Below are 25988 nucleotides of genomic sequence, written 5' to 3' on the forward strand. Positions count from 1 at the left end.
CTAGACACCCTTTCGGTGGGCGAAATCGTGGGCCGGGTAGAGACGGCGTGACCCGTCCTGTAGCATTTAATGCTACGGGGTGGTCTGACAGGTAAGTGTAACGGCATTTGACGGATGGGATAGGGCGTGCAGGACAATCAGGGTGGGTCGAGCGTGCCCACCCCTTGTAATGATGATCTAGAAGTAGCTGTTTTCGTTAGCCACAGGGAAACATTCGTATTTGGCACGGTCTTCTTGCATGTACACGTTACACCTCACCTCCTACTGTATAAAAAGGGAGGGTCGGGCTTGTAAAAAGGGACACTCTCTGAATAAGTTCATCAAACTCATAAGAAAATACACAGGACGTAGGAGTATTATCTCAAGGGTGGTCTAAACCTAGATAAGTCCTGTTGTTCTTGAGTTCCTTCGATACACACACCCACCAACAGCCACCAGAAACATTGATCACGCACCCATCGTCCGACATACTCCGGATACATTGTCAGGGGTTAACCCTCGACAGTATTGATGCATGTTTGGCCATATAGAAAGTGTTGAACAGGTCAACATGTTGTAGGCAGGGTTCGCAAATGCGTTGAAAACTGGTCAATTCGGTCCGTACCGAATTCTGAATTCGACCGATTTTCAAATTTGATTTAAAAAATCACAAAAAAAATCTAAAAATACTAGAGACAATTCTAATACCTTCTGTGATTTTTTTTCAAAAGTAATTCCATATGCATCATATTTCATGGAGAGGAAGTTTTGAGGGGGGGGGGGGAGAAAAAACATGCTGCTCATTTATTAACTCATGTTAAGGAAAATATTAACATACAAACATATATTTTTTGTGTAGGGTGTACCTTAAGAGGATCTATAAAATTAGTTTCACTTTATTTAGAGTTTTATTAATTTCTCCATGAATTTTGCAAAGTTCAGAAGCATAAAGTGAACATGTTAAGAAAAAACACTGTAATTAACTTTTTCATACATACTATTATTTTTCCTATACAAAGAATTGTTTAAGTAAGCTAATAAAAGTGGTTTATCTAATTTTGGGGGTGTGATGGATTAGTTATGAATTAAGGTCCGTTTGGTAGAGCTCTCTAACTTTCTGATTCTGTGATGGAAGTGATTCTATGGTAGAAGTAGATTCTGTGGTGAAAGTGATTATGTTTGTAAAATCGTTTGATATGTTAGTGGTGGAAGTGATTTCTAAGAGAAGATTGTGTTAAAATTGAGGAGATTCAACCGGAAATCGGTGAAAGCTAGATTTTTCAGCTCCCACCTCGCAATACAAAATGTGGGAGTGATTCTCTCTGATTCTGTTGCGGAATCGATTCTGCGGTAGGGCATTTGGTAGCGCTCCCACCGATTCTGGGGCGGAATCAGCTCCGAGAGCTCTACCAAACGACCCCTTAATCTAGTTGTAACACATTTTCTTAATCATGCACATTACAATAACTATTTCATGTATTTTTAGAAGATATAGGATCATGTAAGAAGACTAAAAATTGGTTTTATGATTTTTTGATTAGAAAATAATTAACTATGCATTTAACTAGGTTTAGTAGATAAATTTTCTCAAATATACAACCTTTTTCATGAGTATAAACACTTTTATCATGTATATCATGTTACAAGGAAACCAATAATTTTGTTTGACTTTATTTGAAGCTCAGATGGATTAGTTATTGATTTTACAAGGTTGAGCTATTTTTTTTTTTGTTTTTCTTGAACTTTACTGAAATTTGATAAAACCAAACGGCTTTCAATGGAAAATCGAGCAGTTTTCGAGCACAAACGAAATACGGCCGGGTTTCGATAGAATTCAGTCGTTTTTAGTTGAATTTGGTTGGTTACCAAAATAGTCGATTTGACCGAATTTTACCTCGATCAAACCAGTTTGATCTGTTAAATTCGGCCGAATTCTCATCGAATTTCCACCGCATTTTCTAATCTTTGCGAAAACCGTGAATTCGCCACCTTGCGAATTTCGATCCTCCACCGAATTTGCGAACCTTGGTAGTAGGTGATAACCTGTAACTACTGCAAATGGAGCAGGCCGGCTTCATCTCTTTCCGTAATAAGAGTAACATACTTGATAGATGGATCTATGCATCTTCTGTCGTCTAAGTGGCTGAATTTTTGAACTGCTTATGCCGTGCAGGGATGAAGACTTCAATTTGATGCCTTTGCTAACTCGGCTTAGGTCCTGCAAGTGAGGGGGACAAACTCGCTTCCCAGAACTTGATCGGACACAAGTTTAGCCCCCCTGTCTTGGATGGTTCATGATCCCTGAGTAATTGAATTAATGGAAGGAATATAAGATTTAGCATGGTACAACTTGTAGCTGCTATTGCCTGTGTAAAAACCTTTCTGTAACTTACACCGTTTTTGTGCTGGAGGTTTGTCATACACGATGCGGACAGAAAAGCTGATCAGCACGTGCCCGCGCGTTTTGCTGCTCGTGCTCCCTTTGGAAAAAATTTCCTCCCGTATTTTTGAAAAGTTTTTTAATAAGTTTTTCGAAAATATTAACAAGAAAAATTTTAAGAAAAAGTTACGAGAAAAAGTTAACGATAAAAGTTTGCTCAGAAACTTTTTTTGAAAATTTATTTGTGAAACTTTTCAAAAATGAAAAGATATGGGTGGGAAAAAATTTCAAAAACAGAGAGGTTGTCTGAAAAGTTGCTGGTTCTCAAAGGTAGTATTTGGTTAGTAGGACGGGGTGGGACGAAACGGATCCATACCGTTTTTGAGCTGTTTGGTTGGAGTTCAGTGGGATGTTATGGTTCTGAATCAGAAAATATTCTTCAAAGATTCGAGACGGATCTGTTAAAAAAATGGCTGAACGTAGTCGTCCCACTCAAGACGGGTCGCTGACGGTGGGCCCAAAATCCAAAATAAACTCACTCCATCCCACCTACAAAACAAACATTTAATTCTAAACTATCACATCTCATCTCTAAATACATAAATAAAATTATCTCATTCGGCCTCCCTCCCCAACCAAACAATACCTAACTGCGCGTGCGTGAATAGTTGGTCCCGGACCACACCAATGTCTTGGTTCCTGTAGGGGAGAAAGCAGAGGTCGAGTTTGTCTGTGTTTAATAAATATGAGAATGCAATCCATGAAGCGCATCTGGTGTAGTGGTATCATAGTACCCTCCCACGGTACTGACCGGGGTTCGATTCCCCGGATGCGCATTTTTTGGTTTATAAATTCTCTCTTACTCACCCTTCAATTTTTTTAATTCTCTCTCGCTCACCTCTTAGCTTTTTTTACCTGATGGAAAAAAAATCACAAGTTTTTTATTGCAAGGATCAGCATCTCAAAACTACCATATCGGTTAACCATGAGAAGTAGAAATGATGGAGCATGTGCTACCCACTAACGACAATTTAACAATAATCAATTTTGCTATCCATATGATGTACCCATTTTACTACTGCAACTTGGGCCATATGGTTGCTTACAGCTCCTGGATCACATGTCCTCATCACCAGACTGATTTTCCGGGGAAGTTGACATTTGGTACTCTATCCATTCCAATTATGATAGTACATAGGTTAGCGACGGTTCCACTTCTTACATTTAGTTGATAGACTCAATCGCAAGTGTGTAAAAGTATTATACAATGTGACCTACTTGTGCCCCCATCCAACGGTGGATATTCATGGGGGCAGGGACTCAAACCCCCTTATGCCCCCCTCACACCCTCAAGAGTTGGAAGTGGAGGAGCGTAGGGTCACCAAGCTGATGATGTCGAAGATAGAGGAAGCTGCGCGCACGAGATATTGGATAAAATGATGCACCAGGAACATGACATTTGCATGAAAGGGGGTGTAACACCTAGGCATCTCCACAAGCAGTTAGACCAACCGAAAGGCATGACGTAGACAACATACGAGTGACAATGATGAGATGGTGGAACCGCACACATTGTTGCTCCGCTACGCACAAGCGGTGGCCATGGACGACCGCCGTGGCGCGCACGAGCTGCTTATGCAGATCAAGCAGCACTCCTCGCCCAGGAGGGACGCCGCGCAAAGGCTGGCGCATTGCTTTGCAGAGGGGCTAGAGGCGTGGCTCATGGGCGGGCACTAGGACCCAACTGTACCAGTCGTTGATGCTAATGGTCTTTTTGAAAAGCAGCTTATAGAAGCTAAATTGTAAAAAGTTGGATTGTAAAAAGCTTTTAGATTGTAGATTCTAAAAATTTTTAATAGATAGTTTAGTAAAATGAACTTTCACAATCTATCAAAAGCTGAGAAAAACCAGCTTCTCAGATTCCCACAATCCAACTAGCAGATTTTAAAAAGCTATAACCAAAAACTGTCTGTTTGTTTCAGCTTTGAATTGTAAAAGCCAAAAGCCACAATCCGAAACTGAAACAAACAGACCTAAAACGCGCCTCCGTCGTGGCCTTCCTCAAAGCCTACCGGTTGTTCATGGCGGCCTGCTACTGGTGCTGCGCGGGTGAGGAACGTGGCGCCCCTAAAATTTTGTGTTGGATCCGCCCGTGCCCCCTGCATGGTCAGCCGATGCTACAAGAGATGTAGTATTCTGTGGAAAAAAAACTTACCATACAATAGATAGATAGATAGATAGATAGGACTGAGACCAAGGCCGGTGAGGACGAAGGAGGCGGCCTGTGCTACATTTCAGCGGCGACAGCCTGTGCTCCTTCGTGTTGTGACGAGGATAAGAGAGTATGTACCGTGGGAGTGGAAGACAGGAAGATGCTCTGTGTTTTTAAAAAGAAAAAAGGAAAGGGAAACAAGGGAACAGAGACGTGGAAACGCATCCTGGATTTGATTTGTTCCTGGTCGGGGTGTGTGCCAGGCACACGACCTTCGCCAAAATGATTCACCACGATGCATGCATGCCTGGTGCTAAGCAACAACCTGCAGAATTTCTCGGTCAATCCCAAGAGGTAACACACTCTCTTTCTCTCTCTCTACATATGTTGTCACCTTTGATGCTGGAAATGTCTACACGCATACTAACATAAGAGTCCAAGATCCTTGAGCACAATCTGACAGAGGTTGTGACCTTTATGTAAGCGAGATAAAAAGGTCGATGCTGTGCTTTGCAAAAAATAATCTTGTTCCTGTAGTGTCTGATTTAGGGTTTGTTTGTTTTTTTATTTTAATTGTAGATTCTAACTTCTAAAAGCAAATCTAAAATAAATAAGACGATTCTACAAACCACAATTTACAATATGGAATCAGATTATACCACAATCCACAATCAGAAAAAAGATACTTCTAGCAAATTATGACACATATTTACTCGTCATGACATTATAAAATAGCAGTTCGCTTTTTTCTCCCCACGACCGCCACATCCCCCTCGCCTCAGCAGATCTAGCGCGCGAAGCAGAAGTCTGTTGAGGGTTCCTCGGCTAGCAGGATTGGTCGGGGCGTGGCCAGCGATGAGCGCCCGGATGCGACGGTGCTCAGCTCCTATGGAGAGCCACGCCGACGACGGGCCGAGGACCAACGAGCACACGCGGAAATTCGTAAGAGGGCTGGTGATGCTCACCGGCTTCGGTTGGGGCGAAGGGGCTGTAGACATAGATGCGTGATGGTGAGGTAGCGTAGGTTGTCGTCGGAGCCGCAGGAGAAGATGGTGGAGCAGCTTGATTCGTCGAGAAGTGGGCGAAATCGCTTGTGAATAGGTTGGAGAGGACCTTGGCGACCCTCCTTCGTGCTTCTCAGGGCTTGGCTGGGGTCAATTCAAGCTTGGCGGTGTGGATTTGACGGTGGCGCTCTGCTCTCCTCTGTGCTTCGGTGTGGGTGGCTGAGAGAGAAGGGAGACGAGGAACTGAGGGTAGGAGGTGGGAGAGAAAGAAGATTATAATAATCTGATGTTGTTTGTTTTAGATTGCATAATTCAGATTCTAAATTATAAAAATCAAAATTTGAATGGTTAGAATCATAATAAAAAACAAACAAACCCTTATTTATACTTAAAAGGGAGAAGGATGAACAGAAGAAGTAAAGCACAAAACAGAAAACATAGCAGAGTGTAAACAGAGGTTCGTTAACAGCTCCTGAATCACCGAACTAATTTCCCGACTCCGGGTGAAGTTTACAGTCTACCGTAGTACCGTTGACACTCGATTCCGGCCTGGACAACGTAGGCCCGGTCATAAGCGCTCGTACGCGTGTGCCATCGATCATCCATGCATGGTCAACCGATAGATAGGAAGGACAAGGACGGAGAGAGATGCCGGCCGGAGGCGATGACGAAGACAGGGATGCAGCACGCTAAACTCTTTTTCTAATTATTAACGGGAAAGAGAAGGAAAAGAGAAACAAGGGGAGCTGCAGAGGTAGGGAAATGCCCACAGGATTTTGATTTGTCTTGTTCCTAGTCAGGGGACTGTGGCATGCACAGGACCTCGCACAAATGATTGAGCATGGTGGCTACCTACCCGGTGCTTAATAACAACCTGCAGACGGTCAACTGTGTCATGCATGATTTCTTCGAACAGCCTTACTGTTTCATGCATATAAACCTTACTGGGAAACAAGATATGAGTCATTGAGTCATGCTTGAATTCAAAGCGAGAGGAACATGCTCGCCTTGTTGCTCGCTAACCTTGAAGATAGGTTTATCATAGCAAAGAAACCAAACATGTCTGTTAGCTAGTGACACTGAATTATACATGGTTTCTCTCTGGCAACTTTGACGTTGGAAATGGCAAACATGCCTGCTGCTACCGATGGGCTCCTCCCTGTTTCCAACAGAGGGTAACCAAAGAAGGAGAGAGGAGCAAGTTGGGCGCGCGGGCATCACTTAATTGTGTGTGTGTGTGGAGGGGATGGGTGCAACAGGTCTGACGCTGTGCTATTCAAGCACGGCGCTAAATAATCTGATGTTATACTACCTAATAATGACGCTAAATAAAATAGCGTCATGCTCTATAGCACCAGCTCATGCTATACGTTGGATCCGACGTATCAATACAACCGCGCCAACTCCAAAGTAAAAGATGTCGTAAAAAAGATCTATTCCTAGAAATAGCTACGCTAGGGGTCTATTTCTGAAAAAAGTTTTAACAAAAGACCAAATTGCAAAAATTTCACCTAACCTCGTTCGACGTAGCTAAGTAAGCGTGGAAAAAGAAACCAAACATACTTGCATGACGCCTGTTTCATGCACGTTTTCTCGCCAAAATTTTGCACCTTTGATGTTGGAAATGTTGGCACTCATACTAACACAAAGAATCCATGATCCATATTAACACTCAGGAGACTGAGGGATGAACAGAGCATAGCAGAGCAGAGGCTCCCTGCATGCTGGGCTCGGCACGCGTCGTGCAGGCGAAACAAGGAGCAGAACAAACCGTGGCACTGGCACTCAAAAACAGGAGACGCAGCTGCCGGTTTCCACACCACCATCCTCTCCTGCTGTTTCTTTAAGCCGGCCACTTTTGTGTTCCAGCCCACCAGGCTCCGCCAAATTCTAGGATTGTTGCCTTTACGTTACGTGCCTAGAGTACTGTATTTGTCTCCTATGAAATCGTTCCTAGGAAATTTTAGGATTGTTTCTAGGAAATCGTTTCGACGGGTTCTAGAAAGAGCCCAGAGTATCACAGAGAAGAAGAAAAAAACACTTTTCTAAATCTAACGTAGTTTGGGTAGTTTGGGTAAAGATTCTAGGCGTCGAACCGGAGATGAGAGAAAGATCACGCAGAATCAGTTTCACAAATATACACACCCACGGTGGCGAATCTAAAGGCACCAAGTAGGAGGTCTTCGTGTTCTTCCTCCTCATTCTTTTCTTCTTCTTTCTATTACATACCAAATATTGAGAGGGGCTTTCGGGGCTCTCGTGTGCGCCCTCACGGTGAATCTACCCTTGCACACGCATACACAAAAGTATTGCTATACTAGGAGAGAGATCCTCTAATGTAACTGTACGTGTGACGTCGCCGCTAACGTATGGAGTTACACTGAGAATTAGTAACAATATCACCCCGTGTAGTTAGTTGGAGTAACCGCGTCTGGATACAACACGGTTCAAAGTTCAAACCATTTGGACATTGGAGGAAGAAGAGTATCTCATGTGCCAAAAGGACCTAATCTACGTACTACAGACCACCCCAACACTGAAACAGGCAGCAGCACCTTCACTGGTTTTGAAGCCCTCCATGGCCAGCTGCCGGATTGCAGCTCAAACCTTAGGGGCGCCCCCAGTATTGCCGCCTCCATCCTCTGCCTTGACTCGAGCTCGCTTCTCACCCAACCCAGCATGAACTAGCAGACAATGACACCTAGAGAAATCTATTCTTTTCTAAACGGTTAAAGAAATTCTGCTGGTTATTAGTTTAATCTCACCAACCAAGAGCTGGTGATTGCCTACTAACCACTTCGAGTCCCCTGCCGATATATATATCCTGCGCGTTACTCAGAAACTCGCGGCATTCCATTCCTCCTTCCGTCGTGTTCGTGGAGCTCAGAGCATTCGATTTCTTGGCAGCTTTGGTGGGAGGAGAGGGAGGTGAAGGTGAGAGCGCTGCATGCACCGCTCGCATTCTGCTTTCTGTCTCACTTGTCTGCATGTAGAATTATTTGAGCTTGTTTTGACGAACGTACTGCTCCGTGCGTGGTGGGAATTGAAGTAGCCGCTATGGAGCTTCTTGATCTTGAGTTCTTGACCTGTGCTGGTGTTTCTCGCCGTGGCGGTGCGTTGCAGGTTTGCAGCAGATCCAGGTAGTAGGCATGTCGTCGGGCCAGGCCGAGAACGGCGGCGGAGCCGGGCCACCGGCGCTCAGGAGTGGGAGCCGGCGGAGCACGCGGTTCAAGGACGAGAACGAGTACGTCGAGGTCACGCTCGACGTCGGGGACGACGACGCCGTCGCCGTCCGGAGCGTCAAGAACGTCGCCGGCGGCGGGGACTTGCAGGAGGTGGCGCTCCTGGAGCGCCCGCCGCCCGGCTCCGGGGGCCTGTCGTCGAAGCTGAAGGCCGCGCGGGCCGAGCTGCGGCGCGTCACGTCGGCGAAGCGCGCCGTGCCCCTGTCCGCGCTGCTCCGCGGCGACCGGCGCCGGCTGGACAGGAGCACGACCGGCGCCGCGCGCGCGCTCAGGGGCCTCCAGTTCCTGAACCAAGCCGCCGTGACGCAGGGCTGGCCCGTGGTGGAGAAGCGGTTCCACCGGCTCGCCGTCGACGGCTTCCTCATCCGGTCACGCTTCGGCCAGTGCATCGGTGAGCCCTGCATTTCACTCAAACTCTGAAACCATTTGGTCCAAAAACTATCTGAATTTCTGAAGAGTTACTACTGTACTTGCTCTGAAATTTACTGCACTATTGTTCTGAAATTCGTCTCTGCACCCAATGCTGCAGGAATGGTTGGATCGGAGGAGTTTGCGGCGCAGACGTTCGACGCGCTTGCGCGGCGAAGAGGGATCACAGCTCAGGTGCTGACCAAGGATCAGTTCCGCGAGTTCTGGGAGCAGCTCTCCGATCCAGGCTTTGACGCCAAGCTTCAAACCTTCTTTGACATGTATGTGTTCTACTAAATTCCAAGTCCCAATTTGGTACGAAGTGCATTCAAATTAAACCGTCCAGAATCGAAGTTTGGTTGGCGGTATCGATCCGGACTCGGATTTTTTTCTTAAATTTTACATTGAGCCTTGCAATGTAATCTCTAAATTTTAGTATGGGACAGACTTGGATACGTTTTCTCGGCAAGTTGAAATCTGTTGATGTCTGACTTTGCTTGGTACTCTGAACTTGTTGCAGGGTTGACAAAAACGCAGATGGTCAGATCACCGAAGAGGAGCTCAAAGAGGTACGTATTGATTAATGGAATAAAGCATTTGACCACATGGTTTGGCTTGATTTTAGTCCCTTCTTTCTTCTGCCAAGAAGAACCTGAACTCTGAATGTTTCTGAATTTCCTGCACTGCCAGGTCCTCACTCTGACAGCCTCGGCGAACAAGCTGTCCAAGATCCTGGAGCGCGTCGACGAGTACACCGCATTGATCATGGAGGAGCTCGATCCCGACAACCTCGGCTACATCGAGGTTCATACTCTTGCCCCCTCAATTCCACATCAACCCGGCACGACGATGTCGGCAATTGTTCATTGCACTAGCATTGTTCATCTCACATTGGCCTCCCAAACAGATAGCAAACCTGGAGTCACTGCTGCTGCAGCCACCGTCGCAGGCGCCGAGCAGGCCGGTGACCCACAGCTCCAACATCAGCCAGCTGATCAGCCAGAAGCTGGCGCCGACGCCGGAATGGAACCCGCTCCGCAGCTGCGCCAGGGGCCTGTGGTACTTCATGGAGGACAACTGGAAGCGCATCTGGGTCATGGCGCTGTGGCTGGCCATCAACGCCGGCCTCTTCACCTGGAAGTTCCTCGCCTACCGGCGCAACCCAACGTTCGACGTCATGGGGTACTGCGTCTGCGTCGCCAAGGGCGGCGCCGAGACCACCAAGTTCAACATGGCCGTGATCCTCCTCCCGGTGTGCCGGAACACCATCACCTGGCTCCGGTCCAAGACCAAGCTCGGCGCCGCCATACCGTTCAACGACAACATCAACTTTCACAAGGTACGCTCTTGCTTCTCATCACCTTTCGCTTCACACATTCACACATTCTCTCCGGTGATCATCGGCGGTTGATCGAGTAGGTTGTCGCGGCGGGTGTGGCGGTCGGCGTCCTGCTGCACGCGGTGACGCACCTGACGTGCGACTTCCCGTGGCTGCTGCACGCCAGCAACGAGGCGTACGAGCCGATGAAGCAGTACTTCGGGCAGCGCAGGGTGCCCAACTACTGGTGGTTCGTCAAGGGCGTCGAGGGGATCACCGGCGTCATCATGGTGGTGCTCATGGTCATCGCCTACACGCTGGCGCACCCGTGGTTCCGGCGCGGCAAGCTCAGCGAGGGCAACCCGCTGCGGCGGCTCAGCGGGTTCAACATGTTCTGGTACTCGCACCACCTGTTCGTCGTCGTGTACATCGCCTTCGTCGTCCACGGCGTGTGCCTCTACATCAACCGGACGTGGTACAAGCAGACGGTGAGGCCAAAACTTATCCGATCGAGTATCCTAGTCCGGTCCGACGACGCGCAATCGGATTTTTTTTTTCTTCTGATCACATGAATGTTCCTTGGCAAATTTCAGACATGGATGTACCTTGCCATCCCCCTCCTGCTGTACGCCGGCGAGCGCCTTCTCCGAGCTCTGAGGTCCCATGGCCTCACCACCGTGAGGATTGAGAAGGTACACATCTCATCGATCACAGCTTCTTCGCCGTGCAATTTCGGTACGTCGGTATACTGAATTCTACATTTCTTGGATGAAATCTGAAATCGTGCAGGTTGCGGTGTACCCCGGGAACGTCATCGCCATCCACATGAGCAAGCCGCACGGGTTCAAGTACAAGAGCGGGCAGTACATCTACGTCAACTGCGGCGAGGTCTCGCCGTTCGAGTGGTAAGCCGGCTTCCGTTTGCGCCGCCATCATTGCCGGCCGGTGTCGGTATCGGCGATCGCCATGGCTCATAAAATCGTTGTTGAATTTGTGGCAGGCACCCTTTCACCATTACCTCGGCGCCCGGCGACGACTACCTGAGCATGCACATCCGGTGCCGCGGCGATTGGACGACCAGCTTCAGAGCCCTGTTTTCGCAGGTGTGCCGCCCCCCGGCCGTGGGGCAGAGCGGCCTCCTGAGGGCCGACTTCACGTCGCCCATGGCGCCGCCGCAGAGCGCCAGCAAGCTCCCGAAGCTGCTGATCGACGGGCCCTACGGCGCGCCGGCGCAGGACTACCGCAAGTACGACGTGCTCCTCCTCATCGGCCTCGGCATCGGCGCCACCCCGCTCATCAGCATCGTCAAGGACGTCCTCAACAACATCTCTGACGAGCCGTCGTCGTCGCCGACGAGGGGGGACGGCGCGTTCATGACGCGGCGCGTGTACTTCTACTGGTGCACGCGCGAGGAAGGGTCCTTCGAGTGGTTCCGCGGCGTGATGAACGAGGTGGCGGAGCGGGACGAGGGCGGCGAGCTGGTGGAGCTGCACAACCACTGCACGAGCGTGTACGAGGAAGGGGACGCGCGGTCGGCGCTGCTGGTGATGCTGCAGGCGCTGCACCACGCCAAGAGCGGCGTCGACGTCGTCTCCGGCACGCGCGTGCGCACCCACTTCGCGCGCCCCAACTGGCGGGACGTGTTCAAGCGCGTGGCGTGCAACCACCAGGGCCAGCGCGTCGGCGTGTTCTACTGCGGCGACCAGAAGTTGACGCCGGAGCTCCGGCGGCTGTCGCAGGACTTCTCGCGCAAGACCACCACCAAGTTCGTCTTCCACAAGGAGAACTTCTGATGAGGTCACGCCCTGCGATTTCGGCGTGTTTCCATGGCGACGATGAGCTCGACACGAAAAATGTAGCACAAACACAAACATGATGTGTAAGTTGGATTACTAGTGTGTTTTAGGGTAGGACAAAGGTTAATCTACATATAGATATGTAGTAATTAAAAACATTTTTTTTTCATTTCTAAATGGATAGGTATATAGTACTGCTCATTTGTGACCTTTTAGGTTGTTTATTTATGCTGCTCACCCAGTACAAAATAGAAAACATATTTCATTGGCCTCGCGGAACTGTTCTCTTTTACTTTTTTTGAACCATATCTTTTTTTTTTTTTTTACCTTTTCTCCTGAACATCTTTTCGTGCATTCAATCTTTAGAGTTTTCTAGAATACCTCGGCTGACATGTTGTTTGTAGTTTCGCTACTATACTAGTACTATAAAAGATTAGAGTTGCTAACGGTGACCGCCGATTCTCCCTCCTCTCCCATTTTCCTACGCACATCTACTCCATTTTTGGGAGGATTTTTCGCTCGCATCCGTGCTTCTTCGTCCCAAAGCGACAATTTTCCGACACGCGCAATAACCGTATGCCACCATGTTTGACAGAGTTTTGAGAAGCTAAATTATCTCATGTGAAATTCTTGTCTCTGGAGCAACTCGGCGATTTTTTTCGAATTCCTGCAGAAATTCGCCGAAAGTTCCTGGAAAATCTTGCATTCCAAACAGTGAACACCGTATTGTCGTGGATCTCAGGTCTATTTGGTTGAGTTGAGATTTTCTTCAAAAGCTAATGTTGAAAAGCTGTTTATAAAAAAATTGTTTTTGAACTAACTTTTGATGTGGATAAAATATATACTATATATAATATCGTCAGAAACTACAAAACTTTTTCAGATCAGTTTTTACCTTCCAGTAATAATGATAGTTTTGTTAATTTTATTTTTTAAGTTACTTTTATAAATAGATTATTTAGTTTAACTTTTTATTTCTGAGTAGAAAAAAAAGCTGAATCAAACAGGTCTGAGATCGGATGGCCCAGATCATCGCTCCGGTCATTGCTCCTTTAGTCTTGGAGGCAAATTTTATAAGACCTTATCTTACGAAAAATATTCTATCATGTGATGATATGTGTCTACCATTTTTCTTCTTTTCAGCTTAATTATTAAATTATAAGATAAATAATATAAGTAAAATCTTACAAAATCTTATAAAATCTTCCACCGATCACCGGTCCTCATCACGTCCCCTTCAATTTCAAATCTCTCGTCCTCTCTCGCTCTCGCGCACACCACGCCCCGCTCCTCCTCTCAGCTCCCCGCGAAACCCTAACCCTAGCGCCCGCGTCCTCCGCCCCCTCCCGATGTCGGACTCCGACGCGTCCCCGCCGCTCCCTCCGGCCGCGGCGGCCGAGAACTCCCCGTCCCCGGCGGTGAGCGCGAGCACCATCCGCGAGCGCGGCGTCTCGTTTCCCCTGATCCAGCGAGCGGTTTCTGATTCATTTTCTTTTTGGTGGGGATTTTGGTTTGTGTTTTGATTTTGCAGAGGAAGGAGGAGTTGCTGCCCGTGGGGGAGAAGATCTCGGTGAGGATCCATCGGTCCTGCCCTAGGGTTTATTGTTTCCCCCTCTCTCTCTTTTTTTTCCCCTTGGGATCTCGTGGTATGTGTGTGTGCTCGCTATGTACGGCCAAGCTTGACATGTGCACTATGATTGATAAAGCATTCGTTAGGGTTTATTGGAACTTGGAAGCTCGTTGTGTGCCGTTGCGGTGTAAATACTTTGCGATGTTTCATTTTGTTTGGTGTGACACTGATGACTTGATGAGCACTAACCATCGGAAAACCACTAAATGCCTGTGTGACGCGGTGCTAAGTAGCCATTAATGTTTCAAGAATCAGTCAGGCAGCTATGCACTTGTTGTCGTGATAGTAACTGTGATTGCTGTAAATGCTTGGGATGTTAGTGACAGGGGAAATGGAATGTTATGTGGTCTTTTTTGTTTTAAAGAAAAAATTCGTCTGTAGTTGAACTGTGGTCAGCTGGTAAGTTAGTTATGTGTGTATGCCCTCTTTCCCAAAATCCCAATAGGCAAAATGTTCTGAGATTTCCTCCAAAAACTGCCTCATTGTCATGCAAACTTCAATGTAGTCGCATTGTTAAAGTCACACCATGAACATGGTATCAAAATTATAGATCAAGAACACCAGATCCCAAGTACAAAAAATAACAAAATTACAGTTCAAGGACCAATCTCAACGAAATTTGAGTTTGTACATGAGACCTTCTCCTGTCTATGAGCAACATTCGATAACCTATGCATTGCTCGAACTTGTGCCACTTTCCATAGCTCATACCAATGTGAGTTTCATGCATTGACCCACTATCCCAGAGCTTCCTTAGTAAGATGACACTGATGCTCAATGCTCATATTCTGAATAGAGGCACGAAGGAGCATTGTCAACTCTCTACTAGATCACAGTATTGCATGCTGGTCTGCTAAGTAGCTATCGAGTTATATATTATACATACATTATCATGTGTGTCCTTTGTGGATCATACTTATTTGTCTAGAATAGGTGTCTGCTCTGAGTTTGTTATTTTGAGCAGATTCTTTCAGAGTAATCTTTAGATCCCCAAAATAAACAAAACTAACTTCTGTGTTTTCAGGAATTGAATGAATCGCAATCAGAGCTTTTAGGGAGACTCCGAGGACTCAAGGAGGTGTGTTATAATTTTGTTAACATGTTAGATTTACTCTATTTGATGAGTTTTAATTTATTACCTCATGGATCATGTGCTTTTGGGAATCACTTGTTCAATCTCAATCTGCATGAGTTGTAGGTGCCTTGTATATAAGTTCTTTCGTTAGTATATTTACACCTTCTGATATATTTGCAAGTTTGCTCATTCCATTTGGAACCAGCCTCAAGGAGATTGGCTTCATTAGAAGTAGGAAAACATATTATATTGTTGAGGTGTTCATTTCTAGTGCCTAATTTTTGGAAATTTGCGTGAGACATATGCTTTCCTTTTTAGAAAACTCCTTACAAATGTAGAGACAATGTATTTCTTTTCTTTTTCTTTCCTTTTTCTATTTCAAATGTTAGCATGCTCAACATACTGTTATCATTATTTCACTTAGAATTTTGTGGAGTGCTCAAACGAAACTGTCGACCTAAAATATCTTGTTTTGTGGTGTTTCAGGATTTGCAGAATTGGAGAAGCAATTTAGACACCCAAGTAACGAAATACAAAATTGTGAGTTTCTTTGCACTTCGTGATGATGCCATTTTCTTTATTTGATTCTAACCCTTGTATTATATGCATTATGATTGCATCTGTAATTGCTCTTTAGAATATTAGTTGTCTTTTAACAATTACAGTGAGAACTTGCCTTTTTGTTTCGTTTATGACTGGGTTGTGTAAATGTCTCTTTTGCTGATTATTAAATAAAAACTGAAAACTTTACTAGAGATCTTTTAGGATAGTAAAGGCCTGTTGTGTATGCATCCTTCTGCTGTGTGTGACCCCTTTAGTAGGGATGACTGAAGGAACTAATACCTACGCTGATCAATTTCCTACCTTGATGATTTCATTCAGTTCAGTGTTTGTAAAGCTAAAAGTATTACCTACCTTGAGCAAAGTCATGCTGATCTTAAGCTAGCAGCTGAACACCAGTTTTGTAGCACAATTCTTGCCTGTTGTATGGCTGTTTATTTACCATTTATCTGTCTTGCAGGAACTCTCTGATATCAAAAGTGCACTCAATAATGAAATAGAACAGCTTCGTTCAGTAAGGATCACTCCTGCACTCTGTAAAAAGCTTCTGGTGTTCATATCCAGATTTAATTCTTTTTACAAATCTTTCTTCTCCTTTCCCATTCCAGGACTTCCAGGAGTTGAGGACCACCCTTAAGAAGCAGCAAGAAGATGTGTCACTTAGCTTAAAGAATTTGGGGGTAATTCCCTTCTGCATTCATGTTTTTGTAATTTCTGTTGTATGGGAACTTCCTCTGTGCTATATATTGAAATCTGTTCATTTCAGCTTCAAGATGCTACTGAAAATGATGGGAACAAAGAAAGTGGAGAGGAGAATACGAAAGAGGGCCTGTCAGCTAACTTAGAGAACTTGAAAGTAAGTAGCTTCATAGCTAAATTTACCTGCTCACAGAATGGCTGGCTTAGGTAGTTGCTAACATACAATATATTTTTTAATGGCATAATTTGCATTTACTTAAATGTATTTTTTTTTTTGTAAAAGTTGCCTTAACCTGTTATTATTTTTCTTCTTCTTTCAGTTGGACATTGCTTCTGAAAATCTTGACGAAAGCAGAGATGCCAAGGAGGTCAAGACAGTAAGTAATTATCAATTACAAGGATGACTAGAACAATCTAGCAATGAGTGCTCCTCTTGTTTCAAAATTTTGAATTTCAAACGATGTGTGGTGCATACTTCCCAGTTCCATGAAAAATTAAGAATGTTGACAACATTCTGAAATACAGCATGGTATTTTATATTTGTTTCACTAGATTTAGCCAGTGTTACTGGGACACGGGTGTGGGTGTCGGTGTCCGACTCGGGTGCGGGTGTCCGATTTAGCAAACTCTAGAAAATAGGATTCGGGGATTCATCTAATATATATCATTTTTAATTTAAAAAATGAAAAAAATAGAGAAAAGATAAGATGAAAAGAAAAGAAGAACTAGCCCACCAAACAAGATCACAAAACCACTCTAACCCTAGCTCAACTTACATTTCTTTCTAACCCTAGCCCATCCAGCCCACCTCCCCACCAGCTGCCCCCGCCTCCTGACCCGCAGGCAGCAGCCTCCTCTCCCCCGCCGCCTCCCCACCAGATGCCGCCTCCCCTCCGGCCCTCCCTCACCCCAGCAGGCAGCAACCACCTCTCCCTCGTCGCCTCCCCTCTGGCCCTCCCCCGCCCTTGTCGCTGCCGCTGCCGCTGCCGCCTCTGCCTCCCCTCCCCTCCCCAGCCGCCTCCGCCCATCTTCGCTTGCCGCCACCTCTTCTTCGACACGGCCGGACGTGTCCGATCCGCTTCGCACCGTGTCAGATGCGAGTTGATGCGCGGATACGCGTCGACTTGCCGAAAATTTTCTGGACACGCGTGTCGCAGTAATACTGGATGTAGCATGATCCATGTTATCTTTTAGTTTAGAGGCTATGCCGTGAGAAATTCTAAGTACCAAATGTATTCTGCCATCCAGATCACATTCAATACTAGGACCCAGTCCTCTTTTGATCTGAATAAAAACCCATCCAGTCATCCAGGGACTAAATTTGGTATCACAAAAATAAATGTTATTTTAGAATGCTGGGACTGATCAGTAGTAGTCTAAGACTAAACCAGGAAAAAAAGAGAAGGCGAACGAGTTAGTCGTGCCATCTTTTGCTTCCCTGTTGGTAAACTGTGCTTGGGTTTGGGGGCTGCTCTCTTTTGGATCAACCTTCCAAACAAATGGTGAATACCCAGTTCTTTTGAACCATTAAGCACGCACCAAGTGCTTGAATAGAACTCTGAATGCTCTGATTTCCAGTACCCTGCAGTGAACTAGAGTTTCTTAGTGGTAATTGTTTCCTAGAAGTCCGCTTGACCATTTTATTTCCGATGGTTGCAGGAAACTACTGCTGAAGTTGGGACGGACGACAAAGCTACTAAGGAGGATAGCGCAAGCGATGAATAGATCAACACGGGGGGAAACAAAGTAACTGGACCCGCTTCTTTCATGGCTCCGCTGTCGAAATTACAAGAACAGCGATGAGTTAGGGTTCTGTACAAGAAAACGAGCCCATGCTTTGTGATGGCTCTGACGCTCTGTCCCGTAGTGTGTAGTCTTGCCGAACGCTGTTGCAACTTCTGAGGCCCAACTGCGCAAGTGTTCATCCTTCAGAATTGTTGTAACATTTGTTTAACCGGTTGCATAATATTGACGGGTGTTGCTTGCATCTGCGCTCCTGAATGCATCCGTTTTGCATTTGAACTAGTTCTCTCGATTTCGATGTTCAGGAGCCATGGCCTACTTGGAACGGAGTGTGGCATATCCATGAGAAAACGCGCTGCCAGTCCAGGTGCGTCTTCTCGCTGGCCCTGTGTCGTTCCGCTGTGGCAGCGGCGGCGCCACTCTTTCCACCACCAGCGGCTGGCGGCCCGTCGCGGCCTCACCCCAATGACTCCCGCTGGCGATGACGCCCTACTATCGTCCACCATTATGTCGGCCTTCCTCTCGATTTCTATAGGCGAGGAGTGAGACGAAACCCATCCGTACCCTAAATCCTAAGCCCTATTCTACGCTAGGTCCACTGGTCGCCCGCTTGAGCACCATACCGCTAGCCTAGTAGAGATATGAAATGTTATACACTTATACTCTAGATTTTGCGCCCTAAACTTGCTTAGTGAAAACCTCTAAGGAACAAGAGGATGCAAAGTCATGAGGGGATTTTTTTTATACATTTTTTATTTTTTTTAGACCAGGGTCACCCTTTATCTGGCGTTCGTTGGATGCCTCAATAGGGGTGTGCGGGACAGGGACTCGAACCCGTGTCGGTTCACTACCACCTTAGAGGTTTTACCATCGGGTTACCTACCCGTCTGCAGATTTTTTTTTATACATGACTTACTTACGGATTTTGCAAGAAAAACATAAAAACACTTAGTGTGATTTCTATAAATTCTAGCATTCATCATGGGGAAGGAAAATTTTGGGTGAATTTGCAGCTATTTAGCTTAAGCAGTACAATGATTTAATGCTAATACTCGTACTGGATTGACAACACTGATACCAAGACAAATAGGGTGACGCCATAGGATTGAAATCCTCTGACCTCATTACAGTGAAGTCAGAGATAAACAATAAAATGTGAGATGGTGGACAGTAACGCGACTTCAAATACCGTAGCAAAAGTAATGTAGCAACGGTATTGTATCACTTCTTATAGTTTACTGTTCCGATTTTACTGTTTATGGTACGCTGTAGCATAAAATCCAGACCATCCATATATGATCCAACGGTCCAAGGTGACTAGGGATGGTTGAAGAAGCAATATTTAGAAACAGAGAGGGGTGGCGGTGAACAATAACATAAAGGGGGAGAGAGGGAGTTTGTGGTGATGAAGTAGCGAGGTGGAAAACCAAAGGCAGAGACCCATGCATTTTGGACACTAGGCCAATATGAAAACGATTCTCTTCGTGACCCTAGAGCGTAGTTTGTAGGAAGACGAATCATGGCTAACAAAAACCCTATTCTGCTGTTATCTAGACAACAATAAACCGGGGTCTTCCTTTCGGAGAAAATTTTTATAAGACCCAACGGGGATAGACTCCTACGAGACTCTCTCTCCCTCCATCAACTGCACAACACGTCAGGTACATTAGCTCTTGTATGTAACATGCATAACACATGTCAAACATAGAGAGAGGATCTCGTGAAAAATCAGATCCTAAAAAAATTGTATCCCTTCCTTTCACCCTTCCCATTTTCACCGAGCCGGCGGCGTTCGGAGTTCGGACACGAGTCGCGGCGCAACCCAAGAACCACACATCCTCCCTCCTGCCCTGATGGCCTCTCCCTGCTTCCCCCTCTCTCTCCCTTCCCTTGCTCTTCTTCCCTCCCGACCTGAGCCGCTTCGAGATAAGGCTATATAATCCACCGAGCTAATCGTAATCCTCTCCCGCTGCCCCTCCCTCCCTCCCTCCTCCTTCCACCCCGGCCCACCCCCGCTCGGCGACGCTCGAGGACGGGGCTGCGCAACCAACCCCCGCCGCCGGGCCGGCGTCCTATGACAAAGGTGACGCCGAGTTCCTTGCCGCGCTCGCGGGGGCGTGTGTCTGTGGATACGCCTGTGCCGGCGGCCCGTGCCGTGTTTCTCGCGCGCGGCGCGTTCCTCGCTCTGTGAGAGGCTGTGTAGGCTGCTGGCGCGCGTGGCCGTGTGTCGGGCCGGGTTCTTGGTACCGGAGGGAGGCGCGCGCGGCGGTTGTCATGGCTTCGTTTTTCTTGCTAATTCTGGCTGCAGCGTCGTGCTGTGTTAGGTTCTTGGCGAGCTTAGCGATGGTAGCGCTCCCGCGGTCCGTCCTTCCATAGTTCCATGTGGTGGTGGTGTGCAGTGTGCTCCCGTCGCCTCTTTCAACCGGCGCCTTTAGTGGTATTGCCTGCTACGCGGCGGCTCTGTGTCTGTCTCTACGGTAGTGTCTGAGTGTTGGTGCCCTTCTGCTGCAGCAGCAGCAGTGGCTCCCTTTCCACTGAATTAGTTGGTTCGTGTTGCCGGTAGTTGCTTCAAGCGTAGAAAAAAAAGGTTCCATTTTTTTGAAGGCTCTGTTTTGAATAATGCCGATTTGATGTAGAAATTTAAGGCCGCTGACTGTCAAATTTCGAAGTGTAGTGATGGTTGAGTCGGTTCAATGTTGATTTTTGGGTACAAAGTTAACCATACGGCAACCTCACTCTACAACAACGCGGACATTTGATTTCCAAGTCGTTCAGTGTTTGGAGCAGAAATATATTTTGTTCAGCTGTGAGGATTAATTTATTGCTTGCAAGGTACAAAACTACAAATGATGTGTTATGAAAGTTTCTAGGGATGAGATGTAGATTGACTTCAGCCTTGTCTTGCCCAGATAAACATAAGTTAGTTCTATCCAAGCATGAAAATAGACCAATAGAGCCTTCTTGTTTGGGAACGGTTCAACATGCTTTGCCTGATATGCTACTCTTTTGCAATGGACTAATGATGCCTTATGCTTAAAGTTTTCAATATATACCCCTGCAATTTTTAGTTCTGGTTTAGTATTTCCTTTCAGCAATCGCTGTAATTGGCATGGCATAGCTATCAATGTCCTACAACACTATTTTTTGTTCATCTAATTCGTTGGTATTAAGAGCTATCTCCTTGCTTTTTGTCTAAAGAGCAAACTCTGTTACACAGGGTTCTGAAGGAATCAAGATTCTGATATATTTGCTGGATACCTCATTCCCTTGATTCAAAATGACGCAAGTGATTCATTGTTCTGTCGGCAATATTAGCCTGTTTCACATTGGAAGTTTCAGGGCCACCCGGGAAATCCAAGTAAGAAGATTCCATGGCTCAGCGAGGTATTCAAGAATAGTATCACCATCATCTCGAAGACTGCTGCAGCCACAAACAGCATTTCATTTGATCAGTATTTACAAAAGAAGAAGCTGGTCCTCTGCCCAGAAGCCAAGAACCTTATCAGCAGCAACTGTTGGGACTGATGTCACAGTTGAGGACCAAAATCCATCTTCCACAGGAGAAACTTCCGATGAGAACTCTGAGGCTGCACCTGTCACTGCTGAAGCCAGTGAGCAGGCTGAGTCTAGCACGGACCAAGCTTCTTCCGCTCCTAAATTAGGACGCAACATACGGAAGAGTGAGATGCCTCCACTGAACGATGAGGATCTAGTTCCTGGTGCATCTTTTACAGGGAAGGTAAGGTCTATCAAGCCATTTGGAGTTTTTGTTGACATTGGAGCATTCACGGAAGGCCTTGTTCACATCTCCCGAGTAAGTGATGGGTTTGTAAAAGATATATCTTCACTCTTCACTGTTGGACAAGAGGTGTCAGTCAGATTGCTTGAGGCAAATACGGAAACAGGGCGCATCTCTCTGACAATGCGGGAAGGTGGTGATTATGTCAAGCCAAAAAATGAAACACCTAAGGCTGCAAGCGGTGGGCGGAGTGCCACAACTCCAACCAGAAGCTCACCAAGGCAAACAAAGGAAAGGCAGGAATCCAAGGCAACAGGCGAGTCAAAGTTTGTACAAGGGCAATCTCTGAATGGCACCGTGAAAAATACAACAAGATCAGGGACATTTGTGACACTGCCTGATGGGAGTGAAGGTTTCCTTCCCAGAGAAGAGGAAGCAGTGGCATTGTTTACCCTTATTGGGCAATCTGCAATGGAAGTTGGTAAACAGATAAGGGTTAAAGTATTGAATGTGGCACAAGGTCAGGTCACTTTGACGATGAAAGAGGTGGAAGATGATGAAGACGATTTGAAGACTCTAAACATGGAGCTTAAGCGGGACTGGTCCAGAGGGACCAATGCGTTTGAGTTGGCTTTCCGTAGGAACAAGGAGATCTCTTCATTCTTGGACCAGAGGGAAAGGACAAAAGTGCCAGAAGCACAAGGAGCTGCTGGAGCAGCAGTGGGCACTGTGCTTGATGATGAAGTAGGCAGTGAACAAAGCCAGGACAAGGAGAGCGAAACAAGCAAGGCTGAATCAGTTGAGGATGATAGTTCAGTTTCTGCAACTGAAACTGAAGGCAAAGAGGAGGGTAGCTCTTCCATAGAAGCTGCCACCTCTAGCGTCGAGGAAGCTGCTCTGGCAGATGAGGAAAGTGGTGAAACATTGAGCTCTGTGTCAGAAGTAGCAACTGATGTTCCTGCCCCTGTATCTGAGGCCTCTTCTCAGGAGGGAATTGAGGATTCTACTTCTGTGGCAGACGCTGCTGGTGACCAAACTGTAGAATCTGAAAACTCACCCACAATTGGTGTTGAACTGTCCTCCAATGGGGCCCCAGATAGCGCTAGTGTTTCTTCAGTTCCAGAAACTGAGGATAAACCTGCTGATCTTGAAGAATCTTCAGCTGTAGAAGAGGTTCCTGTAACTGCAAGTAGCGGGTCAGTGGATGACGCAACCAATGACAGTGTGGAGAAAGAACCAGCTGCTGTCGCCGAGGCTGCACCAGCCTCGAGTGAGAAAACTGGTGCTGAGGCTGCTGCTGCTGGAGTCGAACAAGCAAGCACCACTACAGGTCGGTAGTAATTTTATCAGCAAGTCAGTGACCTTACCCCCTAAAGGCTTTGACATGCAATAATCTGATAAGCCACGCCTTGTCTGCAAAAGCCTCTTGAAGAAGCAACTCTGCCTAGTTAGACTAGGGGATGATCGAATAGATTGCAAGAAAACTGTTCAAGCAACTGCTTTTGCCAATTACTGGTGCAGACATCTCATGTTAATTATTGTTTTCTTCATTGTTGTTTCACTCATTGGTTTACTCCAAGGTTCAACACCTATCTAATCCTTAAGCTCTGCCCCTAATTGGCTGTAGAAGATCATTAATAATTCAGTTTCACGTCATCTAGTACTTTATTCTTAGGATCAAGCGTTTTTTCCACGGGAGTCAGAGGATCCATAGTACCCGAAGCCTCCCGGACTTCATATTCATCTCCACATTTGCGATTTTGCTTTGATTTTCGTTTTCTGTGACATGTCAACTGCATACTCTCGACAAATTACTTTCTATAATAAAAATACGTTACTTGCTAGTAATGTTTAAAAATAAGAAAGACTGACTTCCTGATGACATATAAACTCCTATAACTTGGCCAATTACTACATTTCTTGAAATGAGTAGTTGCTTGGTTCAAATGTTTATTTCCATCAATTATCATTTACTCTACAATGTAATTTTGGAACATAGTCCTCAAACTTGTTTATGAAGCGATTTAAATTAACAATGCTACAAAATTGTTGTATTCGAATTTTCATTTCATATAATTGCATCATTCTCCTTCTTTATGGACATGCTCTACACTGCATTCCTAAGCAAAAGTTCACCGAATATTGCAATTCGTTGCCAAACTGTTGCTAGGACAGCACAAGAAAGATTTTGATGGTCTTTTTTGCACTTGAGCAGCCACTATTTCTCCTGCCCTTGTCAAGCAACTGCGTGAGGCAACTGGAGCAGGCATGATGGACTGCAAAAAGGCTCTTGCAGAATCAGGGGGTGACATTGAGAAAGCACAAGAATTCCTCCGGAAGAAGGGGCTGGCGGCTGCTGACAAGAGGGCTGGCAGAGCGACTGCTGATGGAAGAATAGGTTCTTACATACATGACAGCAGGATTGGGGTCCTTATTGAAGTGAATTGTGAGACCGACTTTGTATCCCGAGGTGACATCTTCAAAGAGTTAGTCGATGATCTTGCCATGCAAATTGCTGCTTGCCCTCAAGTGCAGTACATCTCTATTGATGACGTCCCTGTGGAGGTTGTGAAGAAGGAGACAGAGCTGGAGATGCAGAGGGAGGACCTCTTGTCAAAGCCTGAACAGATCCGGTCTAAGATTGTTGAAGGACGTGTAAAGAAGAGGCTTGGAGAATTCGCATTGTTTGAACAACCATTCATCAAGAATGACAAGGTCACAATAAGTGAATGGGTCAAGCAAACTATAGCCACAATCGGAGAGAACATGAAGGTCAAAAGATTTGTCCGGTACAACCTCGGTGAAGGGTTGGAGAAGAAAAGCCAAGATTTTGCTGCTGAAGTTGCAGCACAGACAGCAGCAAAGCCGTCGCCATCTGCTCCTCCGAACGACGACAAGCCTGTTGAAACAATAGAAACTGCTGAGAAGTAATCTCCCTCATGCCTCATCATGCTTGAGTGTGATAATGTTTATTTGTGTGTGCATAATATGTGGATCAGTGCGTGTTTAGGCATTTCTAACTGAAAACTACGTTGATTCTGTTTGCTTTTTAGAGATAACACCGCTTTTATATTCGGCATACATTTTTGCAGGAAGCCAGCTGTGGCGGTTTCAGCTGCATTGGTAAAACAACTCCGAGATGAAACCGGTGCTGGTATGATGGACTGCAAGAAGGCGCTGGCTGAGACCGGTGGTGACCTTCAGAAGGCTCAAGAGTTTCTCAGGAAGAAGGGTCTCTCATCTGCAGACAAGAAATCTTCTCGAATAGCAGCTGAAGGCCTGATTGGCTCCTACATTCACGACAACCGCATCGGATGCATGATTGAGGTCAACTCCGAGACCGACTTCGTGGCTCGCAATGAGAAGTTCAAGGAACTGGTGAACGACCTCGCGATGCAAGTGGTGGCATGCCCACAGGTTGACTATGTCTCAGTGGAGGACATCCCAGAGAGTGTTGTCAGCCAGGAGAAGGAGATTGAGATGCAGAGGGAGGACCTGCAGTCCAAACCTGAGAACATCAGGGAGAAGATCGTCGAAGGGCGGATAGCGAAGAGGCTCGGAGTGATGGCCCTCCTGGAGCAGCCCTTCATCAAGGACGACAGCAAGACAGTGAAGGATCTCGTGAAGGAGATGATCGCCTCCCTCGGGGAGAACATTAAGGTGCGGAGGTTTGCCCGGTACACCCTCGGCGAGAACTGATTGGCACGGAGGTGATGTCGGTCACAGCCCTGACATGAGAAGTTGGGCACATTTTGATTCAAGAAGGTGCATAGCTGTTGTTAGTTTGTACTCAGTTCCACTGTAATTTTGTATCACCTGTCATTATTGTTAGCACTCCTTTGTAGATGACAAGAGAGGTCAATATGTCCATCAAAGCATTACGGCAAATTAAATTTTATATCTTGTTATGTGGACTGTGGTCTGTTTATAAGTTCTTGCTGAATCCATTGGCATCAATCCTACACTTTTTTTATTGATGCTGAGGATGGTCCTAATACGGCCATATAAATTGCAACATAGGCATTGCTTGAAATGCCATATTCTTAGAAACTTTTTTTTTTAAATATGCCAGGAGCTCTAGCGTTCACTTATTAACAAATAGGTGGACACCGGATTCGAGCCTGGTGGGGTGCCAGGAACATGACGCTGAAGAGATGGGAATGGATGATAAAAGTTGATAAAATATTCAAATTTTAATAATT

At 46.1% G+C, this 25988-nt stretch overlaps 3 protein-coding genes and 1 non-coding gene across 8 annotated transcripts; all 4 read left to right on the plus strand.

Annotated features, from left to right (window-relative positions):
• The first annotated feature begins 3124 nt into the window (after positions 1-3124).
• On the plus strand, positions 3125-3195 carry TRNAG-CCC (transfer RNA glycine (anticodon CCC)). The gene has a single exon. It is a non-coding gene; the product is annotated as a tRNA-Gly (tRNA).
• A 4920-nt stretch (positions 3196-8115) lies between these two features.
• Positions 8116-12618, plus strand: LOC133906759 (respiratory burst oxidase homolog protein B-like). The gene is made up of 10 exons (XM_062348758.1): positions 8116-8509; positions 8699-9208; positions 9347-9506; positions 9746-9794; positions 9916-10029; positions 10133-10564; positions 10645-11031; positions 11137-11235; positions 11333-11448; positions 11544-12618. The coding sequence occupies exons 2-10, from the start codon at positions 8725-8727 to the stop codon at positions 12334-12336; spliced, it is 2634 nt and encodes an 877-aa protein (XP_062204742.1). The 5' UTR covers positions 8116-8509; positions 8699-8724; the 3' UTR covers positions 12337-12618.
• Positions 12619-13557: 939 nt separating this feature from the next.
• Positions 13558-18291, plus strand: LOC133906665 (uncharacterized). Of its 2 annotated transcripts, none has more exons than XM_062348631.1 (9): positions 13558-13757; positions 13871-13936; positions 14994-15047; positions 15531-15584; positions 16066-16119; positions 16214-16285; positions 16372-16461; positions 16625-16681; positions 17964-18291. In XM_062348631.1, the coding sequence occupies exons 1-9, from the start codon at positions 13689-13691 to the stop codon at positions 18027-18029; spliced, it is 582 nt and encodes a 193-aa protein (XP_062204615.1). In that variant the 5' UTR covers positions 13558-13688; the 3' UTR covers positions 18030-18291. The 2 variants fall into 2 exon arrangements, with proteins under 2 accessions (XP_062204615.1, XP_062204616.1); XM_062348632.1 differs by having other exon boundaries at positions 13871-13909.
• Positions 18292-19982: 1691 nt separating this feature from the next.
• Positions 19983-25694, plus strand: LOC133906244 (polyprotein of EF-Ts, chloroplastic-like). Of its 4 annotated transcripts, none has more exons than XM_062348090.1 (4): positions 19983-20002; positions 21265-23116; positions 24002-24713; positions 24879-25694. In XM_062348090.1, the coding sequence occupies exons 2-4, from the start codon at positions 21325-21327 to the stop codon at positions 25483-25485; spliced, it is 3111 nt and encodes a 1036-aa protein (XP_062204074.1). In that variant the 5' UTR covers positions 19983-20002; positions 21265-21324; the 3' UTR covers positions 25486-25694. The 4 variants fall into 4 exon arrangements, with proteins under 4 accessions (XP_062204074.1, XP_062204072.1, XP_062204071.1 ...); XM_062348088.1 differs by having other exon boundaries at positions 19993-20130; XM_062348087.1 differs by lacking the exon at positions 19983-20002 and adding an exon at positions 20154-20879.
• The last annotated feature ends 294 nt before the right edge of the window (positions 25695-25988 follow it).

The sequence above is a fragment of the Phragmites australis genome, chromosome 23 (genome assembly GCF_958298935.1).
Source record: "Phragmites australis chromosome 23, lpPhrAust1.1, whole genome shotgun sequence".
In the NCBI taxonomy this organism is placed as follows: domain Eukaryota; kingdom Viridiplantae; phylum Streptophyta; class Magnoliopsida; order Poales; family Poaceae; genus Phragmites; species Phragmites australis.

Excerpts from the sequence above, each read along its gene's own strand:
- LOC133906665 (XM_062348631.1), top strand. The coding sequence starts at position 13,689 with ATGTCGGACTCCGACGCGTCCCCGCCGCTCCCTCCGGCCGCGGCGGCC. Across the intron at positions 15,585-16,065 it reads AAGTAACGAAATACAAAATT|GAACTCTCTGATATCAAAAG; the intron begins GTGAGTTTCTTT and ends TCTGTCTTGCAG. Across the intron at positions 16,682-17,963 it reads ATGCCAAGGAGGTCAAGACA|GAAACTACTGCTGAAGTTGG; the intron begins GTAAGTAATTAT and ends CGATGGTTGCAG.
- LOC133906759 (XM_062348758.1), top strand. The coding sequence starts at position 8,725 with ATGTCGTCGGGCCAGGCCGAGAACGGCGGCGGAGCCGGGCCACCGGCG. Across the intron at positions 9,209-9,346 it reads ACGCTTCGGCCAGTGCATCG|GAATGGTTGGATCGGAGGAG; the intron begins GTGAGCCCTGCA and ends CCAATGCTGCAG. Across the intron at positions 9,507-9,745 it reads CTTCAAACCTTCTTTGACAT|GGTTGACAAAAACGCAGATG; the intron begins GTATGTGTTCTA and ends AACTTGTTGCAG.
- LOC133906244 (XM_062348090.1), top strand. The coding sequence starts at position 21,325 with ATGACGCAAGTGATTCATTGTTCTGTCGGCAATATTAGCCTGTTTCAC. Across the intron at positions 23,117-24,001 it reads ACAAGCAAGCACCACTACAG|CCACTATTTCTCCTGCCCTT; the intron begins GTCGGTAGTAAT and ends GCACTTGAGCAG. Across the intron at positions 24,714-24,878 it reads ACAATAGAAACTGCTGAGAA|GAAGCCAGCTGTGGCGGTTT; the intron begins GTAATCTCCCTC and ends ACATTTTTGCAG.